The sequence below is a fragment of the Eptatretus burgeri genome, chromosome 3 (genome assembly GCF_056783735.1).
Source record: "Eptatretus burgeri isolate ZD-2024b chromosome 3, Ebu_testis_v1, whole genome shotgun sequence".
NCBI classification, from domain to species: domain Eukaryota; kingdom Metazoa; phylum Chordata; class Myxini; order Myxiniformes; family Myxinidae; genus Eptatretus; species Eptatretus burgeri.
Genome location: NC_140963.1, coordinates 47958458 through 47978696, shown reverse-complemented (window position 1 = coordinate 47978696; position 20239 = coordinate 47958458). Strand labels below are relative to the sequence as shown.

The following is a 20239-nucleotide window of genomic DNA, read 5'->3' as shown; positions in this document are numbered from 1 at the left end:
TATAAATACTATAGAACAGGAAAATTATATTAACGAGGTACAAATTGCAATTCGACAGGGTCCTCAATACGGCGATGTTTGAGAGCTGGGAGATCATAGGACCTTACCCATCCTGGTGGGTGTTCAATCCAATGCTACTGCTGCTGCAAGTGCTGCACATCATGTGGTCTTACCTCATCCTCCGACTTACATGCCGGGCAGTTACTAGGGGAAAGGTATGCTTAACTTGATGCACACGCTAAACACACTTCATAGTTGAGGTACACATTGTCTTGCACAAATCTAAACCCGTGGGGATCAAGTGCGGATCATCTATATATTGCATATGCAAAAACTGTGGTGGTTGGGGTGAGGATCTCCGTTGTGAAAGGAATTTTGAGAAAAGGAAAGGAAGAGGGGACCACAAGAAAGTTTTGCAGAGGAGGAGAACAGAGAGGGGGTGACAGTAAGAGTAGAGAAGGGGGATGCACGAGATGTAATGTAAATTGGGTGAGTGATGTGTGATGAGATATTTTTAGTGTTTCAATGATACATAACTCCAAATGTTACTTTTAAATGCGTTTTAGCTCTCTGAAGATAACTGAACTGCTCTGTGAGAAGGCTAAATACTTTGTTAGAACACAGCAATCACTGAAAGAACTCTGATTAGGAGAACATTCGTGGACAAGAAAGCAGCGTTTTGATGAGAGATGTACTGCTACTCTCACCTCTGACCTAATGATGTCAAACATTGCAATTTGTGTGTACATCATGAGAAACCAGAGCACTTGGTTATGAGCATTGCTGAAAACACAAGCACACTCGAGTTCATAGAACACCTTCCCCCATGCAGTCTTGAGAATCAAGGGCATGGGCAGGGTCTGCGAGCGACAAATTTGATTGGTTGAGATGACGTAAAATGCTGATAAACAGAAGGGTTTTGAAAGTGCCAAAAAAGTGATTTGTGTTCAAGTATATAATTAAACTGAAATAAAAAATGTTTTAAAGGTTGCAGAAAAAAAATTTGGAAATTTACCACTGTTGATGCAACATCTTTTACACCACTTCATTTAACACGTTATATTTGTTATCCATGGCAGTTGTTTGTGTCCTGTAGGACATCCTTAAAAACAGAAAGTTTCCTCTTTGGAATAATTTTAAATTTTGTTTCACTGCCATACTAAAAAAATAGCCCCGTTGGAGACCGACGGTTATTTCCCCAACAGGCAGGATGAAAGAGCAACTCGGGAGAAGGGGGCATGCCCCCCCCTTCCTGAAGTGGTACTGTCATGGGTAGCACAACTTAAGTTAATGGTCCATATGGGCATGGTCCTTATGTTTCAAGAAAAGTTTGGTCTGTATCTGGCTGTCGGTTTTTGATAAAATTTTCAAATTAATTACCTGAATGAGGCAAAAGCCTTCTTTTGTTCTTCTCAGTTTTTTCTCGGGGGTGGATCCAGATGGGGAGCACAACCCCATGAGACCTTACTGTTCTGATGTATCCTACAAAATTTGGTCCATATTGGTCACGTAGTTTCTGAGGAAAATGTTTTTGTGAATAGGAGAGGGAGGCCATGGCCCCTTTCCAGGGGGGATAGTCCAGTCATTTAAGGACAATTTTTGGTCCGCTATTTACCTGCTGGACAAAAGCACCAAATTTGGCATGGAGGTAGCATATGACAAGACAAATAATTTTCATTGAAGAGACAATCGAGATCGTGACCTTAAAGGTCAAGGTCAAAGGGAGCTTTTCCTTGAAAACCAAGGTAACATCTCAAGTTCAATTTAAAAAGGTCTAAAATTAGTTTGACAGCTTCCTGCTGTATCGAAGAGTTGAAGGAAGGGGGCTTTGTAATTCTACTAATTATTGATGACATTTACATATGCAAATTATTTGCATAATTTATGCAGGAAGTATGAAATTTTCATATTTTCCTACTGTATTATAAAAGCCCCCTATAATCGGTTATTGGAGCCAATAATTGACAAGATTGCGTCATTGTACTTGGTAGATTAGATAACTGCTATTAAAAATAACATATGCAAATTATTCTGTTCTACGACAGGTGACCGCTTCAGGGTTAATGAGTTCAGATGCGAGATAGTACGTAGAAAACAATCCCCAACCTTTACACAACACAGATGCATTTGCAGACTTGTGCAGTGAAGACTGGCCTTCATGCATTTGCAGTTTTTGCAGGGCTTATTGCAGGAGCACCTTATGAACTCCCGGCACGCACGTGAAACCTTTGGTTTCAGACTGGGTGCCATCCAGACTGGGTGCCAGGATTCCTCGTCTGACCCATCCAAACTCTGAGGGCAATACGGCTGTTCGTTTCGGAACATCACTGGTGAGCCATATGCTGGCTTGATATATGGCACGTCTCACATGATGCAGTAGCGAATTCTGAAAAATGCCAGCAGTACTTTAGCAGTAGAAAATGAATTTGGGTCATGTGAAAATGAAAATTCCACAAGGTATGTTGATCAAGTGATCAATCTCTCTCACCTGTGTCTGTGGTAATCTGTTTAATGGCCTTGGTTTCTTCCTGAACATGGCAATTCTGGCGTCGTTCACCTTTGAGATGTCACACTTCTGATACATTTGCACGACAAAGGCTTCAAGCATGGCGAAATGATCATCTGTTACCTCGACCGTACAGAACGGATACTCCGTGATGTATGCGAAGGCGGAGTTTACATGCGGATACCGATCCCACGTTTTCCAAGCCTTTGTTTTGCTGGACCAGTGGAAACCGGACGTTGTATCACACCCTGTCAGTGCGTGAAACATCAGTAAAGATTTCGCTTTATCACTGATTTTGTGGCAGATGGATCCAACAGAGTTACACGAGAAGTTGCGACCAAGTCCGAAAGCAGCCCATAATACCATATATGGATGCTGATGAACAAGCCGACCATACATTCCGATGAGGATTACCAGAATGTCGGTATCAACACTTCTGATCTGGATGATTCGATGGCCGTGGTCGAGCGCATCTTTGACGTGGATGACAACTCTCGTGTCAGCCTCCTCGTGATCGCAGGTGTAAATATCTCGAGTCTCGCCACTTTTTTGTCCTGGAACGTAAACAAATGATATAGAATAGAGAAAGGAATTCTAAGTTCACCAGCAGTAGGTCTTGCCAACGATAATATTATATCGTACCTGACATGATTATCTCTTTCCCCGATGGTAGAGTAATGCAGGCAACTGTTGCGCTGAAATAGTCAAATAGCTCCTGTTTGTTTTCGTCCACTTTGAGGAATTCCTCCCATTTGCAGGGAAGTTTGGTCTGGTGTCCCACTTTTATTCTATTTCCAGTTCCTCGCCGTTGTCTCGTTGCCACTTTCAAGCGATCGGGAATGTATGTGTCCCACACAATGTCCAGTCTGGCAGATGTTTCAAGTTGTTGCAGTATGTATGGAACAAACACCTTTGTGGAGTACTCTTTGAACGTTTTAGCCGACATTCGTGGAAGGGCGTGGATTATCACAGCTCCATCCACGATTTTACAGTCGAACGCTCTCGGTGTCTCCATGGAATCATCATCGGCTTCTGGCATACAAGGGAGCAAGTCCGACTTCTTGGTGAAGTATATCGAACCATGGTCCGAAAGTGAGGGTGGATAATCAGTCGTTTCATGGGAGAAGAACTCCTGCATGTCTCCTGATCGGTTTTGTAGCGACACATATAACTGTCCGAATAAGACAACGTCTTCTCGGAGCTCGATCGGCTTCAGCATCGTTTTCTTACCGCAGTTGAATGAATGCAGAATATTCCGTTTTAACGGTTTGTGAATTGTCTCTGTCCTGTCATCAAGGACCGTGCGACTGAACTCGGCGAACTGGGATTTACCAGTGTCTTCTAGTGTATGGAATCATTCTACTGTCGAACGTGAAGCACATTGTCGATTGAGATTGACGAGCTCCGGGAAATGGTCCATGAAAGGATTTCCCATTTCAACAATAGTATCGTACAAGCGATGAACTTGACCATGGAACGTCTTTTGGCTGGAATATCCTGAATCATGATTATCACATGATGTTTCTCCACTGATATCGAGGTCATCTTCAAAATCCATCAGTATCCGCAACTGTTCGGGTCCCGACAGAAGCCATTGCCTCAGCAGGACTGGGTTTTGGAGCAGCCCAATCGCACCGCCACATCCTTTCACAATCTTGTTATGCTCATAAAAAGTCAGTGGAATTTATTAACACATGGCATGTTTAAGGTTACACCCTCCATCATACAAACATTCATGCTAGGCTGACTACCTATTACAGTGAAACCCCTCTAATTCGACATCTAAACCCCTATTATTCAACACCCCCCTCTAATTCGACATGTATATAATGCCCGAAGGGAACAAGTTTTTTGGCTTCATGTGAACCGCTCTAATTTGACACCCCCCTAATTCAACAATATTTGGCCTGACCCAAGCAATGTCGAATTAGAGGGTTTTGACTGTATGTATTACTGTAACACAATCGAGAGGACCCATACTCCACACTAACCATAACCACCACGACAGAACACACACAGAAATAACCAGCCAAAACCGCCAGACTGCTTGGGTGGACAGAATTTCTTTAAGGCCTACCTACACACTACTCATCACACCCAGCTTCAGCTCTTCGCTGTCGAGACGTCATTGTTGTTAATTAATAACCAAATTCTTGCAGAAATGTCATTGACTTCACATATACCCTTCTTAGATTCGCATATTTCCAGCACCTGCATTCTTCAGTAGGTCGAATAAACTCAAAAACATGCAATTTCATGATTGAGAAAAATTGAAACACTACTTACAGCCACCATTTGTCCATTCTTCTTCTGTTTCTCTGGGAGAAATGGAGCACAAACAGGGCGGTTTCGTCATATTTCCGGTTTTGTTCCTTTACAATGGAGCATCTCGCAGCGGCCACGCCCATCACAATTTAATTATCTTTGACGCCCTCTTGCTAACAATTAAAAGTCGATCTCGATTGTCTCTTCAGTGAAAAATCTTTATTAGGATACATAGTCTTCATTGGAAGTTTGACACTTGTCCAGTCAGTAAATATTTTTACCCTAACTGACCGGACTAGGAGATACGGCCTTGGGAAGCACAACGTAAGGTTAGGGCATGGTCCCGATGCCCTCCTGGCGAGTTTGGTCTGGTTATTGGTTTGAGAAGATTTTTGAATAAAATACCAATACTTGGGACAACCCCCCCCCCCACCCCCTCTTTCATCTCCTTAAAAGGGGGCACATCCAGATGAGAGTTCAACCACGTGAGACCTTGCTGTCCTGCTGCATCGTTCAAAATTTGGTCCGTATCGGTCGGGTAGTTTGAGATATGTTCTCGTCAAATGTTACCAGACGTACGTATGGAAGGCCTCACAGTAGGACCCACTCTGAGCTTTTTTCAGAGAAATACCCTGAAATATATTTGCGCATGCACACGATCAAGTATAATTCAGACCCAAAGTACTGGTAAACTGCTTGTTTGTTTTCCGATTTGTGTTCAAAATATAACGTTCAATTGAAATTAAGTCGTTCCTCAACCATAAATTGATGTTTGTGGATAGACAGACGTGAACCAATTGCTCAGCCTCACTTTTCATTTCACATGTGCGGGGTAAAATTGGTTAGAGTATTTACCCTTCCTCGGTGTTTGCTCCGACGAAAGGTAAAGCCTGAAACGTCAGCACCTTGTGATCCTCCACGGTGGATAACTTTAACGATTTTAACACTGCCGAAGTCAATTTCTGGCCGGCCGCCCAACTGCTTTTAAAAAATTTTTGAAAAAGAAAAAAAAAGAGATTTATAAAAAAGATTTTAAATATTTATGGTGAAGATAAATACATGCTAAATATAAGATATGTTGTGAGAATTTTTTTTTACAAAATTGATGATGCCAAGATACGAATTTGTGTCTCTACTTGCATGCTCAGAATGCCCCAACGAGCATCTAAAATTGCTAAATTTCCTGGGGGAGAACCCCCAGACCCCCTGACAGCGAGAGGGGGGAAACCCCCCCCCCGCGCCCACTGATCGTGGCCACAAAATTATACATGTTGGCAGTTTTACCCAAGTCATTTTAAAACCCAGGGAAAATGCTGCATATACAATTGGGTTGTGTCTTGTCTTTGTTCAATGTTTGGTTGATTCTGTTCATTGGTGTATTTACCTCAAATATTGAGCCAGACATAAGGTAGAGATTATTCTCTCCTGTATAGTGCTTTAAAAACATATACAAGTCGTTTTTAAAATGTAAAGGTTGGGTGGAGAGAGGGGTGAAAGAAGCATGACCATGACGAGCATGACCAATGGATTGTGCAAAATAATCAAACAATTAGATTATTTTCACTTAATTGAATAACAGTGTATGATTATATGCATTTGCAGTGTACCGATTGGCCATTGTTTAAGAATTGTGGTCAAAATCTGAATGTATCCTTTGATGATGGCCTTGACACAACATTAAAAGATCTTGTAATATATTTAACATGATAGTTCTTCACTGAGGGACTATTGTATTAGAAACGAGATAAAACTAAAACTCGTTTCCTCATTTCTGGGAATGCTGCTGATGCAGTGGCCCCCTGTAGATTTTGGAATTTGCCGAAGGTGTAGCTTTCTGTAGACCAGACAAGAGGAGGTATGCACCCTATTCAGGTCATCGGTCAGCCAACTGCATTGTTACTGACCATCCAAGAGCAACATGGCAATTGTCCTCGTTTTTCAAAATCTTCCAATGCTAAACTTTAAAGCTGCTTTCAGCGGGATGTAATCACTATATCTGTTCTTTTAGGCCGGTATATTAGCTTAGACCTTAGAGGTAGACGGTCGTCTCTGAGCTGTCTATCCACGGTTTGAATCCCAACCCCATCATCTTAGTGTTTCACAGGCAGGGTGATTCATCAGTGTGTGTGCGCCATCCCTTGGATGGACGTTAAACCAGAGGACCAAAGCCACTTGCACCGTTCCTGTTGATGGACGTGAAAATATCCCACGGCGGTTTTCCACGAAGAGTTGGGGAATTATCCCCAGCGCCCTGAACAAATTACAAATTCCCATCCCCTTCAGTACAATTTGGCCAGCTGGTTCATTAAAGATTTGGACCAGGAGCGGTCCCCAGCCTACCGCACAATGTGGGAATAATTGAAGTTGTACTTGCAGGAGTTCCTCTTCAACACAAACCAATGATATTGTATATTGACCCGTTATTCCTTTGGTAATACAGGACCTCCTAATTTCTTTTTTCAATTGCTCGTGTCAAGCTTGGTGTAAAGAGAACACTTTTGTTTCAGGTTGATAGAGATGAACGCAGTGACAGCGAAAGTGGTTCAGAAGAGGAAGTGCCTGGAAAGCAGCACAGGATTTTAAGAAGAAACGGTCACGTGAAAGAATGAATGATCAAGATATGAAACTTTTCATTCATTCTAGTTTTTATGTGAAGATAACAAAACGACGGTCACGCGAAGGTCTCGCATCCATCAGAAACAAGTTACTATTTTGTGTACACTATTGAAAGTAAGTTCTTAACTGCTGTCCATTTGTACAAGTTGTAATTAAGGTACGTTGTGTAATACCTCCACTAGGTTAATTTAAATGTGTTTTGTACATTTAAAATGGCCAGTTTCTATTTTGTGGTTTCTTCTGTGGAGAAATTCTTCAAAATGACTCGTCAGGCTGGATAACTCCTTTACATTTCTTAATTTCGCTCGGAGACATTATTGCGATTCCTGTAGTTTATTTCATGCATATGATGCGCGACCTCTTTCGGAGGAAGCTTGATGCATGTATCGTCTAATCCTCGATGAAGGCCACTGTGTGATCAAAACGTCATGCCTGAGATTGTCTTATAATTTTATTTTTAATGTCTGAATCGAGTCTGGTCTGCATTTTTTTTTGCACAAAACGTTAATTTATCTCGACTATTACTAGCAGTTTACTGAAAGACAAGTTGAACTCAGGAAGCTGTTGAGTTCATTTTGTACCTTTAATAAAAATTGTCGTTACCATTTTGTCAAATGCCAAAGGGAGACCTGAATGCTCATTTTTCCCACTCCAATAAACTTTTCTTTTAAGAAGAATGACACTTTCAGTAGTTTATTGGTGGTATGTTGAGTGTGTAAACTCGACTGGTTCAATACTTTTAAGACAAACTTGTAAAAAAAAAAAAACTCTTGCACTTAACATGTTTTATTTTTGTTTTTTTTAATGCACTAAATCAGGATCTGCATTTGAATGTTATTGTTCAAGGATAGTATCTAACAGGATGGCAAAGGTCGTGCTCTCGGTTCGATTCCTAACCCGGCTATAAACTAGCAGATTGGTGCTCTGCACCACCCATTGGATAGATATGAAGCGGGCGACCCATCATCTGCTATCAGTTAATATAAATTAAAGATCTGTCTTTCAGAAAGAGTAGGCAAGTTACCACAGAAGAAACTTGACACTGACAAAAGCAGAGCACCCAGTATAATTCTTGGCTGTATTGAACCTGACTTCAAGTGAAATACCAGAAACACTTCTACATGACCAAATGGGAAAACCAGCTCAGTTGCAGACCACTGGCTAATGGAGTGTTCACTGTTACATTGGTAACCAGTATCAGTTAGCCATGTTGGCTTTAGATGCCTTTTTTTAATAGCAGGATTATCAGCCCAATGCCTGGGGAAAGGAATCAACCCATGGAAGTGTTTCTGGCTCACCAGTATGGCGTTGACCCAACATAGTGAACTGCCATGCCACCCCATGAAGAAATATACCATGTGCGTGTGTATATATGGCTTCATCAGGATCGATATACAGGTATCAGAGCTCGGTCTATTTTTTTTTGTTACACCGGAACAATGGGTACATTCAAAATTCCACCTGAAGATCAGGGAGCAGCTGTTTTTCTCACACGATGACAATTGTAGCATCAATGATCAGGTTTTTATTGGGGGAGTTTTACAGGAAATAATTTCTTTAAAATAATTTTACTTTATTTAATTCAACACACTGAGGCATGCTTTGTATATTATAGCTGACAGATGAGTTGATAAATGTGTCATTGTACTGAGGCAACCGAGTTAATTACTATTTGTGACATGGTCGTGATGGTTTCGGATGTGGAATGAATGAGATGGTTAGGGAGGTTGGGAGGTGGAAGGACGAGAGGGGCTTTAGATGGAGGAACGGAATGGGTGGAGTCAGGCGAGGGAAGTTTCCCATGGGAATTACGGGGTTTGAACGGCAAAAAAGCAGAATCGTGAGGACTGAGTTACTTTTTGGAGGATAAAGGGTGAAGGACCGGTGATGGATGGGTAGCTGGAGTTAAAGAGTTGATTATATGGATTGATAACAGAGGCCAGAAGGATTAAAAGAGGGATTGTTTGATGGAGACAAAAGTGGAAGAGTTGAGACTTGTGGACATTACTCAAGGAATGAAACAAGATAAACTCAACACCATTTACTTCCCCCATCCCTCTAAACAACAGTTATGAACTAAGTCTATTCTACAAATTGAAGACACCTATCTTATCCTACATATAAATATAAATACACACATATATATATATATATATATATATATATATATATATATATATATATATATATATATATATATATATATATATATATATATATATATATATATATATATATATATATATATATATATATATATATATATATATATATATATATATATATATATATATATATATATATATATATATATATATATATATATATATATATATATATATATATATATATATATATATATATATATATATATATATATATATATATATATATATATATATATATATATATATATATATATATATATATATATATATATATATATATATATATATATATATATATATATATATATATATATATATATATATATATATATATATATATATATATATATATATATATATATATATATATATATATATATATATATATATATATATATATATATATATATATATATATATATATATATATATATATATATATATATATATATATATATATATATATATATATATATATATATATATATATATATATATATATATATATATATATATATATATATATATATATATATATATATATATATATATATATATATATATATATATATATATATATATATATATATATATATATATATATATATATATATATATATATATATATATATATATATATATATATATATATATATATATATATATATATATATATATATATATATATATATATATATATATATATATATATATATATATATATATATATATATATATATATATATATATATATATATATATATATATATATATATATATATATATATATATATATATATATATATATATATATATATATATATATATATATATATATATATATATATATATATATATATATATACATATACATATATATATAAATACACATATATATATATATATACATATACATACATATATACACATACATAATATATACATATACACCAGGCGTAGTGGTGTGCGCCTGTAATCCGGCTACTCGGAGGCTTGGGTTGGAGAATCGCTTGAGGACAGGAGCCCTGCACTGGGCCGTGCTATGAGAGGGTGTAGGGCAGCCTGGAATCATGGTGAAACCCAATCCTTATCCCTGTGTCATAAGAGGTGACCAGGGTTGTGTCAGGAAGGGAATCCGGCATAAAACCTATGCCAAATCAGTATGCGGATCATAACGGATGATCCGCTGTGGCGACCCCTAACGGGAGCAGCCGAAAGACGAACAAAACACACATATATATGTGTTTAACAGTGCAACACCATAACCCAAAAACATTTTCAGAGCTATGCAATCAATTTTGGTAAATACATTCTTGTTTAAAGAGCAGGTTTTGGGTCGCTGATGACTTCACGTGATATGAAGGTTGTAAGCACATTAATAATCGTTGGGTATTTATTTTTTTACATTTGAAACTCAAAATATGTTAAAATTAACTTTTAAGTCAAAACTTTTGTCAGTGATCTAAAAACAGTCCGGAAGTTACCGAAGATGCTATGACGTCACGTTCTCCGAAAACTTCATGAACATTCAGAAACAGCGTGTAAACAATAGTGAGATACGAATCAGAGAGTGATTTCAGCGGCGATGAAATCAAGTCTTTTCATTCCGATATTGCCGAGGACGAGTCCGAGAATGATGGCAATTTATACTATGGAGTTTCTGGCCCTGAACCCTATAAATTTGAGCCACTTGCAAGTGCCAGAAAACGGCCTATTTCGTGTACAAGTGGCAGGACTGACTGTCCGGCAGTTTACACTGACAGACTCCACCAGACAGATTGGTTTGTAGATTTTCATTTTCTTGTTCAATGCATAAAATAATTAAAAGTTTGATTCATCTGTGACTTGATATAATAGTTTTTTTTTTAATCCTCTTGTAACCTGGTGTTGGCTCAGTGGTTAGGGTGGTGGCTTGGGATCCTAGGATCCTGAGTTCAAGCCCCGTCGGCTGCTGAATTAATACACCAGGGGGTTGACTCAGCCTGTCATCCTTTCGAGGTCGGCGAAATGAGTACCAGTTCCAGTGTGTACTGGTAGAGGGGCACTGCATCAGCAACACAGTCGCGCTTCAAGAAATGATAGCTACCCTGGCAGCTAAGCTGCCATACGACCACCACCAACCCTCTAGTCACTCAAGTCAGAAATAGAATGAATCAATGGACCCAAATATATTATACACTGTAGCCTTGGTGTTGAAGTCTGACCGCTGAGCTTGACCCCAGCAAAAGTGAACAGCAAGAACAAACCCCAATTTTCGAGAGACCGTTGTGGCATATCTATCTATAATTCCAGCAATCTCTGTGTCTGTCTGCTGTTTCTCTACAACCACTGGTCTGATCTCATTGAAACTTGCCAGGTATATTGCTGGGGCTCTGTGGATGTGCCTTTTCAAGGTTTGATATTAATCAGACAAATGCTTCACAAGTTATGGCCATTTATTTACCAACCAATGACAGGACACATTGCTGCATAGGCATTGTCGATGGGGAAGAGATTCTCAGCCTCGTTCCCCATTATGGGTCACAACATATGGACTTCCGGATGGTGTTTTCTAATAATTTCTCGATTTCTTTTGCACATTTATAGATAAACACAATGCCCCAATCCAGTCGTCATTTATGAGAGCGAAGGAACAGACTGTGTGGGTGTTTGATTCTTTTTATCTCTCTTCTCTTTGTTTTTCCTTGCAAAAAACGTTGGCACTAAATGAATAATTGGCCATTAAAACTAAATTGCGAATAATCGGAGATAACAATGTGAGAAGATGCAGGAGCCAGCTGAGGAGGAGAAGGCTGAATGGTAGGCACAGCATCACACTTCAGTCTCACTTGAACAGTTGTTTTGAAACCGAGCTCACTCATTGCGTTGCCTTCGTAATCCTCGGCTGTTAAATGGTCACCACAAATGACAAGTCTATTCGGCCGCGGGCCAGATATGGTCCACGTCCAACCCCCCCCCCCCCAACAACCCTTCGACCCCATATTTTTCTGAAGCCTTAGGGTCCCCTGAGCATGAATTCAACTGGTAACAGTGAATAAACTGGGACGCACGATCCATTTTCCAACCATATCTGACGGTACCCTCAAAATGTCAACTTTCTCAGTTTCGCACATAAAAAACCCCTGACTGATAAGATCGCTGCAGTTGCCCAATAAGCATTAATATTAACAAATTATATATCAAATGAAAGATTATCACATGCAGATTTTCAAAAGTCATCTGTCAAATTTAATAGTGTTATGTTTGTCCCAAGCAGTGATGAAGAGGAGTACCTCACCTTTCCTTTTGACAACTCAGATATCTGAAATAACGTATATTCATGCTCATTTTACCTGACACAAACAAATAAATATTTCTATGATATCACAAATTTTACTACCTTTCTATTGATACCAAAATTGTACCACACCAACTAAAGATGTACCAGGTATTATGTCTTAAACATAAATTCATCACTGTTGCAACACCCAACATGTAGTCACCAGTAAGACGTAAGACTGAGAAAATATGCCTTACTTCACATAAAGAATATAAATTATAAGTTTATTTAAGAAAAACAATTGAAACTTATGTCATGTCCACAAAATGTCATTGTGCATGGATTACGCATAATATTCATTATCGCTGTCGTCATCACTCTCCAATGCCTGCTCGATATCATCAAATGCATCCATATCTGAACCCTCAGAGTCAGTGTCATCAGGTGTGACTTCAGCAATGTCAGCCAGTTGCCGTGGGAGGACATCTCCTTCATACCAGAGGATCATGGTTATCATCCTTTTCCTCCCAACCATGTCCCTGACTGGCCTTCGGAATCTGTGGTTGTGGAATATGCACGGTCTTCCAAATCCATACTTGGTGGTTTACTCTCCGAATGTGCTCGGTAAGAGCTCGCTTACAAGGTGGTAAGTTAGCCATATCCACATTCCCTGAATTCACAAGACGACTTTGCCTGGCACAGAGCTCGTTTATACGAATGAGTCGCAGATCATCAACTTTTGACACCTTTGGCGCTCTACCGTACATGGCACACGTGAAGGTGTCCAACTCATCACTGAGCTAATCAGGAATATCCCAAGCATCACCCAGTTTCTCCAGAGTAGAGATATATTTTGGAAAGCGCAGAAGAGTTTTCACAGGTTTAAGTTTGCCAATTCCTTGGAAGGCACTTGTGGTGTTCACAGCCACTATAAGCATGGAGTGCCATGAGAGCTGTGCACTTTTCCTGGCCAAAATCTGCAGCGAGTTCACTGACATTTACCATCCTCTGCTTGTTGCCTTTGCCTGTGTCAAACAGGACAGTTGTACCATGAACAGAGGCAGCATAGTGTAACAGGATGAAAAATACATCGGAGTCTGGACTTTTCACTCAGACAAATTGATAGTTTCTGAGTCTAGCATACTGAACATACAGTATCATACGAAAGTCAGTTTCTTCCTGGGTTGATTTCAGCAGTGGTAGCTCCTCTCTAATTGTTGTTTGGCCATCAGCAGATGTGAGCAAATATGCGATGCCCTCACATACAAAGATCACTCGCCTTCCATGCAACCTTGATACATAGTTATCACCACTCCAGAGCCTAAGCAGAGGTTTGATGAGCTGTGTCTTGTTCTCATCATTTGACAGGAACAATTTCCAATCAGGTGGTCTCTTCGTGGCTTCACCTGCAAGTAAAAGCTTTTCTCCACTGCCCCGACGTCACCTCTCCAGACTTCACTGAATCAGGCAAATATTGATCAGTGCTAAATACCACATCTCCTGTTTTTCCAATGATGTCAAACACTTTGTAAGAGATCTGACTAAAATTACTTGGTATTTCTTTCAGGTAATAGAAGCAAGCATTGCCATCACACAGAGTCAATGTTTCATTGGTTGGTGGTACATCAGCATCATTACAATCCTTGATCAGGTTTTGAAATGCCTTTGCTTTGTCAGTCTTAGCAAGATATCCATCAGCTGGAGCGATGCTGTATGGTACGGGAGTTAATGGTTCTGTCAACAGTTCTTTCATATCGACTTGTAAGCCCTGGTTTTGTGACTTCAAAGAGTTGAAAGGCTACATTACCCTGTTGCTTGTACTGTATGACCTTATTCTTGGTTGTCTTCATCTTAGATACCTTGTTCATGTCACTCAGAGTTTTGAGGTTCAGTCTCTTCACAGGCTCAAAGAAATCTTTACTATTCTTCAGTAAATTCATCCCGTGCTTTTTCACCAACAGCTTCAGCCTTTAGAGCATCATCTGAAACATCATCAGATGCAGCACTTCCTGACGAGAGTATCAACTATTGATCATTTGTCTCTTTATTGAAAGGATTAAGAAAACTTCCTATGGCATCTTTGGCCCTTTTCACTAACTTCTCTCCTTTTGTGACTTCTGTCGGACGTGTATCATGATGCTTTGTTTCCTCTCCACTGTCCAACATGTGAGCCATTCCAAGTGCAGCATCAACATAAAGAGACCTTGCATGTGTTGTCCTAACCCATCTCTGGTAGGCCTGGTAGTTGGTGAGTAGTCCAGATGTACCTGCTGTACTGGTTCCAGCACCACCATGTGACTTAGCGTGCCTCATGAAGGTCTCCTCCATGGTTTTATCCACTGCACAACGATTGCCAGGGATAAAGAAGCGTGTGACACCGATAGCTCCTCTTGATCAGTGAGACTGCCCCTGGGTGTGAGTTGTCTATATTAGCTATGAACACAGAGCAATATGTCAGATACCTTTCATAGTTCTGTCCACCGAAACTGAAGAGACGTCATGCGACTGATGGATGCAGCATACAAAAGAAAGTTGTTTGTCTTTACAGCGTCAAGGTGTGATAGAATTAAACAGACATGGGCCATGTATGACAACCACAGCTGGGCAGTCTTCCTCAAACGTCCATTTGCGACTCCTTTTTTGAATTCTGCATACTGCTCTATGAATTGGACAATGGAATTGTCCATCAAGACAGCATTCAAAGTATCTTGGCTGTGGGAATCTACTAGGGCACGTAGCTAATCTGATGATTCATCAGAGAAAGACGAGAACAGATCAGTGCTTTTATCTTTGAGGTACTCTATGAGCAATCTTTCAAGACATTCCAACATAATCTTGTGACAATGTAGGGCTCCGCCGTAGTGCTTCCCGGACATCACACCACCCAAAGATCCTCCACTGATTAGTCCTGCTTCGAGGAGACCATCTGCCAACCCAGACCCAGCTATCTTTTTGGCAATCAACTTCATACAAGCACATACGAGGTGGAATGTGCCAATTAGAATTATGCGGCTCTCATACTTGTCTGGTGAGTTCCACACTAATGGGTAGGCCTTCATGCAAACTCCCAAGTCAAATGTAGTAATGACAAAAGGCTGTCCAACTTCTCTGGTGGCCTCTTCAGCAGCACGCAAGCATTCTTGTTCAGTTTTGTACTTCGTTATGGGATGGTTAATGACTGGAATGTGGATATGGCTAACTTACTACCTTGTAAGCGAGTTCTCACCCAGCACATTCAGAGAGTAAACCACCAAGTATGGATTTGGAAGACCGCGCATATTCCACAACCACAGATTCCGAAGGCCAGTCAGGGACATGGTTGGGAGGAAAAGGATGGTAACCTTGATACTCTGTGGTATGAAGATGTCCTCCCATGGCAACTGGCTGACATTGCTGAAGTCACACCTGACGACACTGACTCTGATGAGAATTCAGATATGGATTCATTTGATGATATAGAGCAGGCATTGGAGAGTGATGACGATAGCGTTAATGAATATAATGGGTAATCCATGCACAATGACATTTTGTGGACATGACATAAGTTTCAATTGTTTTTCTTAAATAAAACTTATAATTTATATTCTTTATGTGAAGTAAGGCATATTTTCTCAGTCTTACTGGTGACAACATGTTGGGTGTTGCAACAGTGATGAACTTATGTTTAAGACATAATACCTGGTACATGTTTAGTTGGTGTGGGACAATTTTGGTATCAATAGAAAGGTAGTAAAATTTGTGACATCATAGAAATATTTATTTGTTTGTGTCAGGTAAAATGAGCATGAATATACGTTATTATTTCAGATATCCGAGTTGTCAAAAGGAAAGGCGAGGTACTTTTTCATCACTTCTTGGGACAAACATGAACGCTATTAAATTTGACAGATCACTCTATTTTGAAAATCTGCATGTGATAATCTTTCATTTGATATATAATTTGTTAATATTAATGCTCATTGGGCAACTGCAGAGATCTCATCAGTCAGGGGATTTTTTTAAGTGCAAAACTGAGGAACAGTTGACATTTTGAGGGTACAGTCAGATATGGTTGGAAAATGGATAGTGAGTCCCAGTTTATTCACTGTTACCAGTTGAATTCATGCTCAGGGGACCCTAAGGCTTCAGAAAAATATGGGTTCGAAGGGTTGTTGGGGGGGGGGGGGTGCACGTGGACCATATCTGGCCCATGGCCTATATCCAAAGGGTCCTCTTTACCCATTTTCTTTGGGGGAAAATTCACCCATTTTGTTTGTTCAAATCTTATTCACTGCCGGCAAATGTTTGATTCCTTCGGGAATCGATTACCCGTTTCCCAGCCATTTTCGCAAAACATGACGACACACGTACGAAGCATGATGTACAAATATCCAAATAACTTTGTTCTACAATAATTCAAAATAAAAAATGATAGACAGTTACAAGCTCAAAAAAAGCGAAAGAACGGCCCGCTGAACTGGACACTTCTTCAATGAGTGAGTGAGCGTCCGCTTTGTTTTGGAGAACGTGACGTCACCATCCATATATGGCCACACGGCTGTTTTTTTCAACAGCCTCGAGAAATAACAACTTCGGAGTTAAATTTCATTAATTTTCCCAATAGTTTGCATCAAACTATTTAATGCACATATAATCAGATTGATAAATTTTCAGAACACGTTTGGTGACCCGCAACCTGCTCTTTAATGAGTAACATGTACGACTAACCCCAAAAGGATAGGGATAACATGGACATGACCGCCTCCCCCCCCCCCCCAACATTTTTATACAATGAATGGATGGTATCGGAAAAATAATGAGAAGTCACAAAATATTCAGTGTTGACTCAAAGTGGTTCTATTTTGTATACTTTCTCTTGAATTGGCTTTGAGATAAAATAGTGTCAAAGTTCCCTAATCTTACTTTACCTCTCCTACCACCATGTTGGTGGCACATATACAAGCCCCTCAACTGGTGCTTGTGGCAGGAATTTATGGTCACCATTCCATCCTTCCCCATCCCCAATATTCACATCCTCTTACTTTCTTGCCATACAAGTATTACATCATAAAGTCTCTCCACAGATCCTGATATCACGATCAAATTTGCAAACTTTTCCCAGAATCCTCTTCTTGCTTCCTCCACACATCCATCACAACAAAGGACACATAACTGACCCTTATTGTAAACCTAAGTTTATCTTTAATGCATCAAGTTTAATCAGATAAAGTACTCCACAAGGACATGTCAAGCCCAATACATATCGTTTTTTTTTTGGCCTGACCTCTCAATGGTAAAGAATCACTTTTAAAATTAAATAATTCTCATATCCGGATCCAGATGTTCACCAAAATAAATTCAATTCGTCCTCGTCTCACACAACCTTTCCACCAAGTTGTATCTGAATCGGTCAACCTTTTGAGATATGCTATATATCGGTTTAGCCCCATCTCTCAATGGTGATGAATCAGTTAAAATGATCAGATCCAGATCTTCACTAAAATCAAATCTTTTTTTTTTCTATTCACACACCCAACATGTCCACCAAGTTTTGTCCAAGTCCGTCCATAACTTTGAGATCGTGCTGGATGTCGTTTTTGGCCCCATCTCTCAATGGTATTCTCAATGGTATACGCTTAAATTCTAGGAGCCGGATCCGAATCTTCATCAAAATCTAATCAGTTCATCCTTGTCACGCACCCAACCTGCTCACCAAATTCCATCTGAAAGCATGCACAACTTTGAGATATCCTGCACAGACAGACAGACAGACATGAAAACAACCTTCCACCTTCAGTGGCAGAGGTAATTATTGTTCCTTACCAAAACACATCTCTGCTGAAGAATGAAAATAGCAAATGTTATTCCCTAACGAGGCATAAACCCAAACAGCATCCTCCAATCATCGATGAAAATATTCAATATTTTGAATACTTATTTCAACACCAAAATAACCATACACCATAATATCTCCATTATTATTATTGTCTACATCCACCAAGTAACTCATGCCAAGCCCTTGGTATCCTCCCAGATCTTAACAAAGCCACCACTCAATTCCCAAATCCCCGAATCTATACTACAACCATTACTGCTAATGGTTTACCAGCTCTGATTTACTTTCCTGAGAGCACAAACATCCTCTTCTCATACATCCCTCACATGCTCCACTCTGAATAATGTACTGCTCTCACCTTAATGTCCCTTCAAGTCCTTTCCATACTCTCAACCACCTTATCATTTCACCACCTTCAGACTCCAATTTCTCATTCCAGCCTCCAACACTGCATTTTTTTTCTCCCCTTTGTATACCCTCTCCTCCCTTGCCATTCCTTGAAGGCCTTAAAAATAATCAACTCCTAAACCCCAAATTCCAGGAGCAACACTCCACCCTTTCGTTTTACCACACCTTCACTGCAACCCCCTGAATGTTCCTCCACTATAGCCCGACTTTTAATCCCATCAACTGCTTCCTCAAATCTGACCCCATTGGCATCTGGTAACTTCCACACAAATTCCTCCATACTCTTCCCTTTCTGACTTCCCCCAATCTTGAAGTGCAACCATTCCAACAAAAAAACATAACCGAGCTAACTACTGCCTTACATGGAACAACTTCACAATCCAGAATCCTATACCTATATACATTTGTCTCACTCTGAAATAATAAATCTGACTACCGTAGTCTACTTTGAGGTGATCCTATGTTCTTCTCTCTTGCAGAAACATGACTGCTTATGGGGGGGTCCAAACCCGCTTTGACCATATTATTAACCTCCGCCATCGAAGATGGATGGAGGTTACTGTTTTCACCAGTCTGTTTGTGAACAGTATTACGGAAAAACTCGACGGATTTCGACGAAATTTGGTGGGGGATTAGGTATGTTCCAAGGATCATGCCATTAGATTTTGGACTTGGTCCAAAGTCCAATAGGGCCGCTATGGCAGCCATTTAAAAAAAATATTTGAATTTTTTCATTTCTACATGTTTTAAGTGATTTCCAACCCCCCCCCCCAAAAAAATGAGAAAACAAAATTTTGCTATTTTTTTTCAAAAAAATTCCGATTTTTTTTTTTTTGCATTTCTACATGCGTGTCGATAGAGTTTAGTTTATTAAATCGTGGTTTAGTGGAGTCTGATCCGTTTTGACCGACAATGAATAGGATATCAGGTTCACTTAAGTGGCCCAGCAGTATTGGCGGCGGAGGTTTTGCACTCTTCCGAGTGCTCCCCCTAGAGTTCAGCAATGTAATGGCCAGAGCATCCGCTCTGAGTCTGGAACATCGGCAGTTCGAACCTTGGCAATCACACCAAAGACAAAAAAAATGGTGGGAAGAGGCCAAGAGGAAAATCCTTAATTCAATTCACGGAACAGTTTGTTGTGCAATTTACATCCAGACTTTCGCGAGGATTAGCATGATCAAATTTAGTGCACATGGGTGTTT

The 20239-nt window shown here is 39.6% G+C and overlaps 1 protein-coding gene and 1 pseudogene across 3 annotated transcripts in view; one reads left to right on the top strand and one right to left on the bottom strand.

The window, feature by feature from the left end:
- LOC147029815 (ceramide synthase 6-like) overlaps positions 1-8069 on the top strand; it is a 90342-nt gene extending 82273 nt beyond the window's left edge. For both annotated transcript variants that reach the window (XM_085873168.1, XM_085873169.1), the window contains exons 9-10: positions 59-215; positions 7279-8069. In XM_085873168.1, coding sequence (XP_085729294.1) covers positions 59-215; positions 7279-7380 — 259 coding nt within the window. In that variant the 3' untranslated portion in view covers positions 7381-8069. The remainder of the gene's footprint in view (positions 1-58; positions 216-7278) is intronic.
- LOC147029816 (uncharacterized) lies at positions 211-7283 on the bottom strand (annotated as a pseudogene). Its single transcript, XR_015056096.1, has 4 exons — positions 3149-7283; positions 2489-3060; positions 2107-2386; positions 211-860 (listed from the first exon to the last, which is right to left on the bottom strand). The product of XR_015056096.1 is annotated as an uncharacterized LOC147029816 (transcript).
- Positions 8070-20239: the final 12170 nt, after the last annotated feature.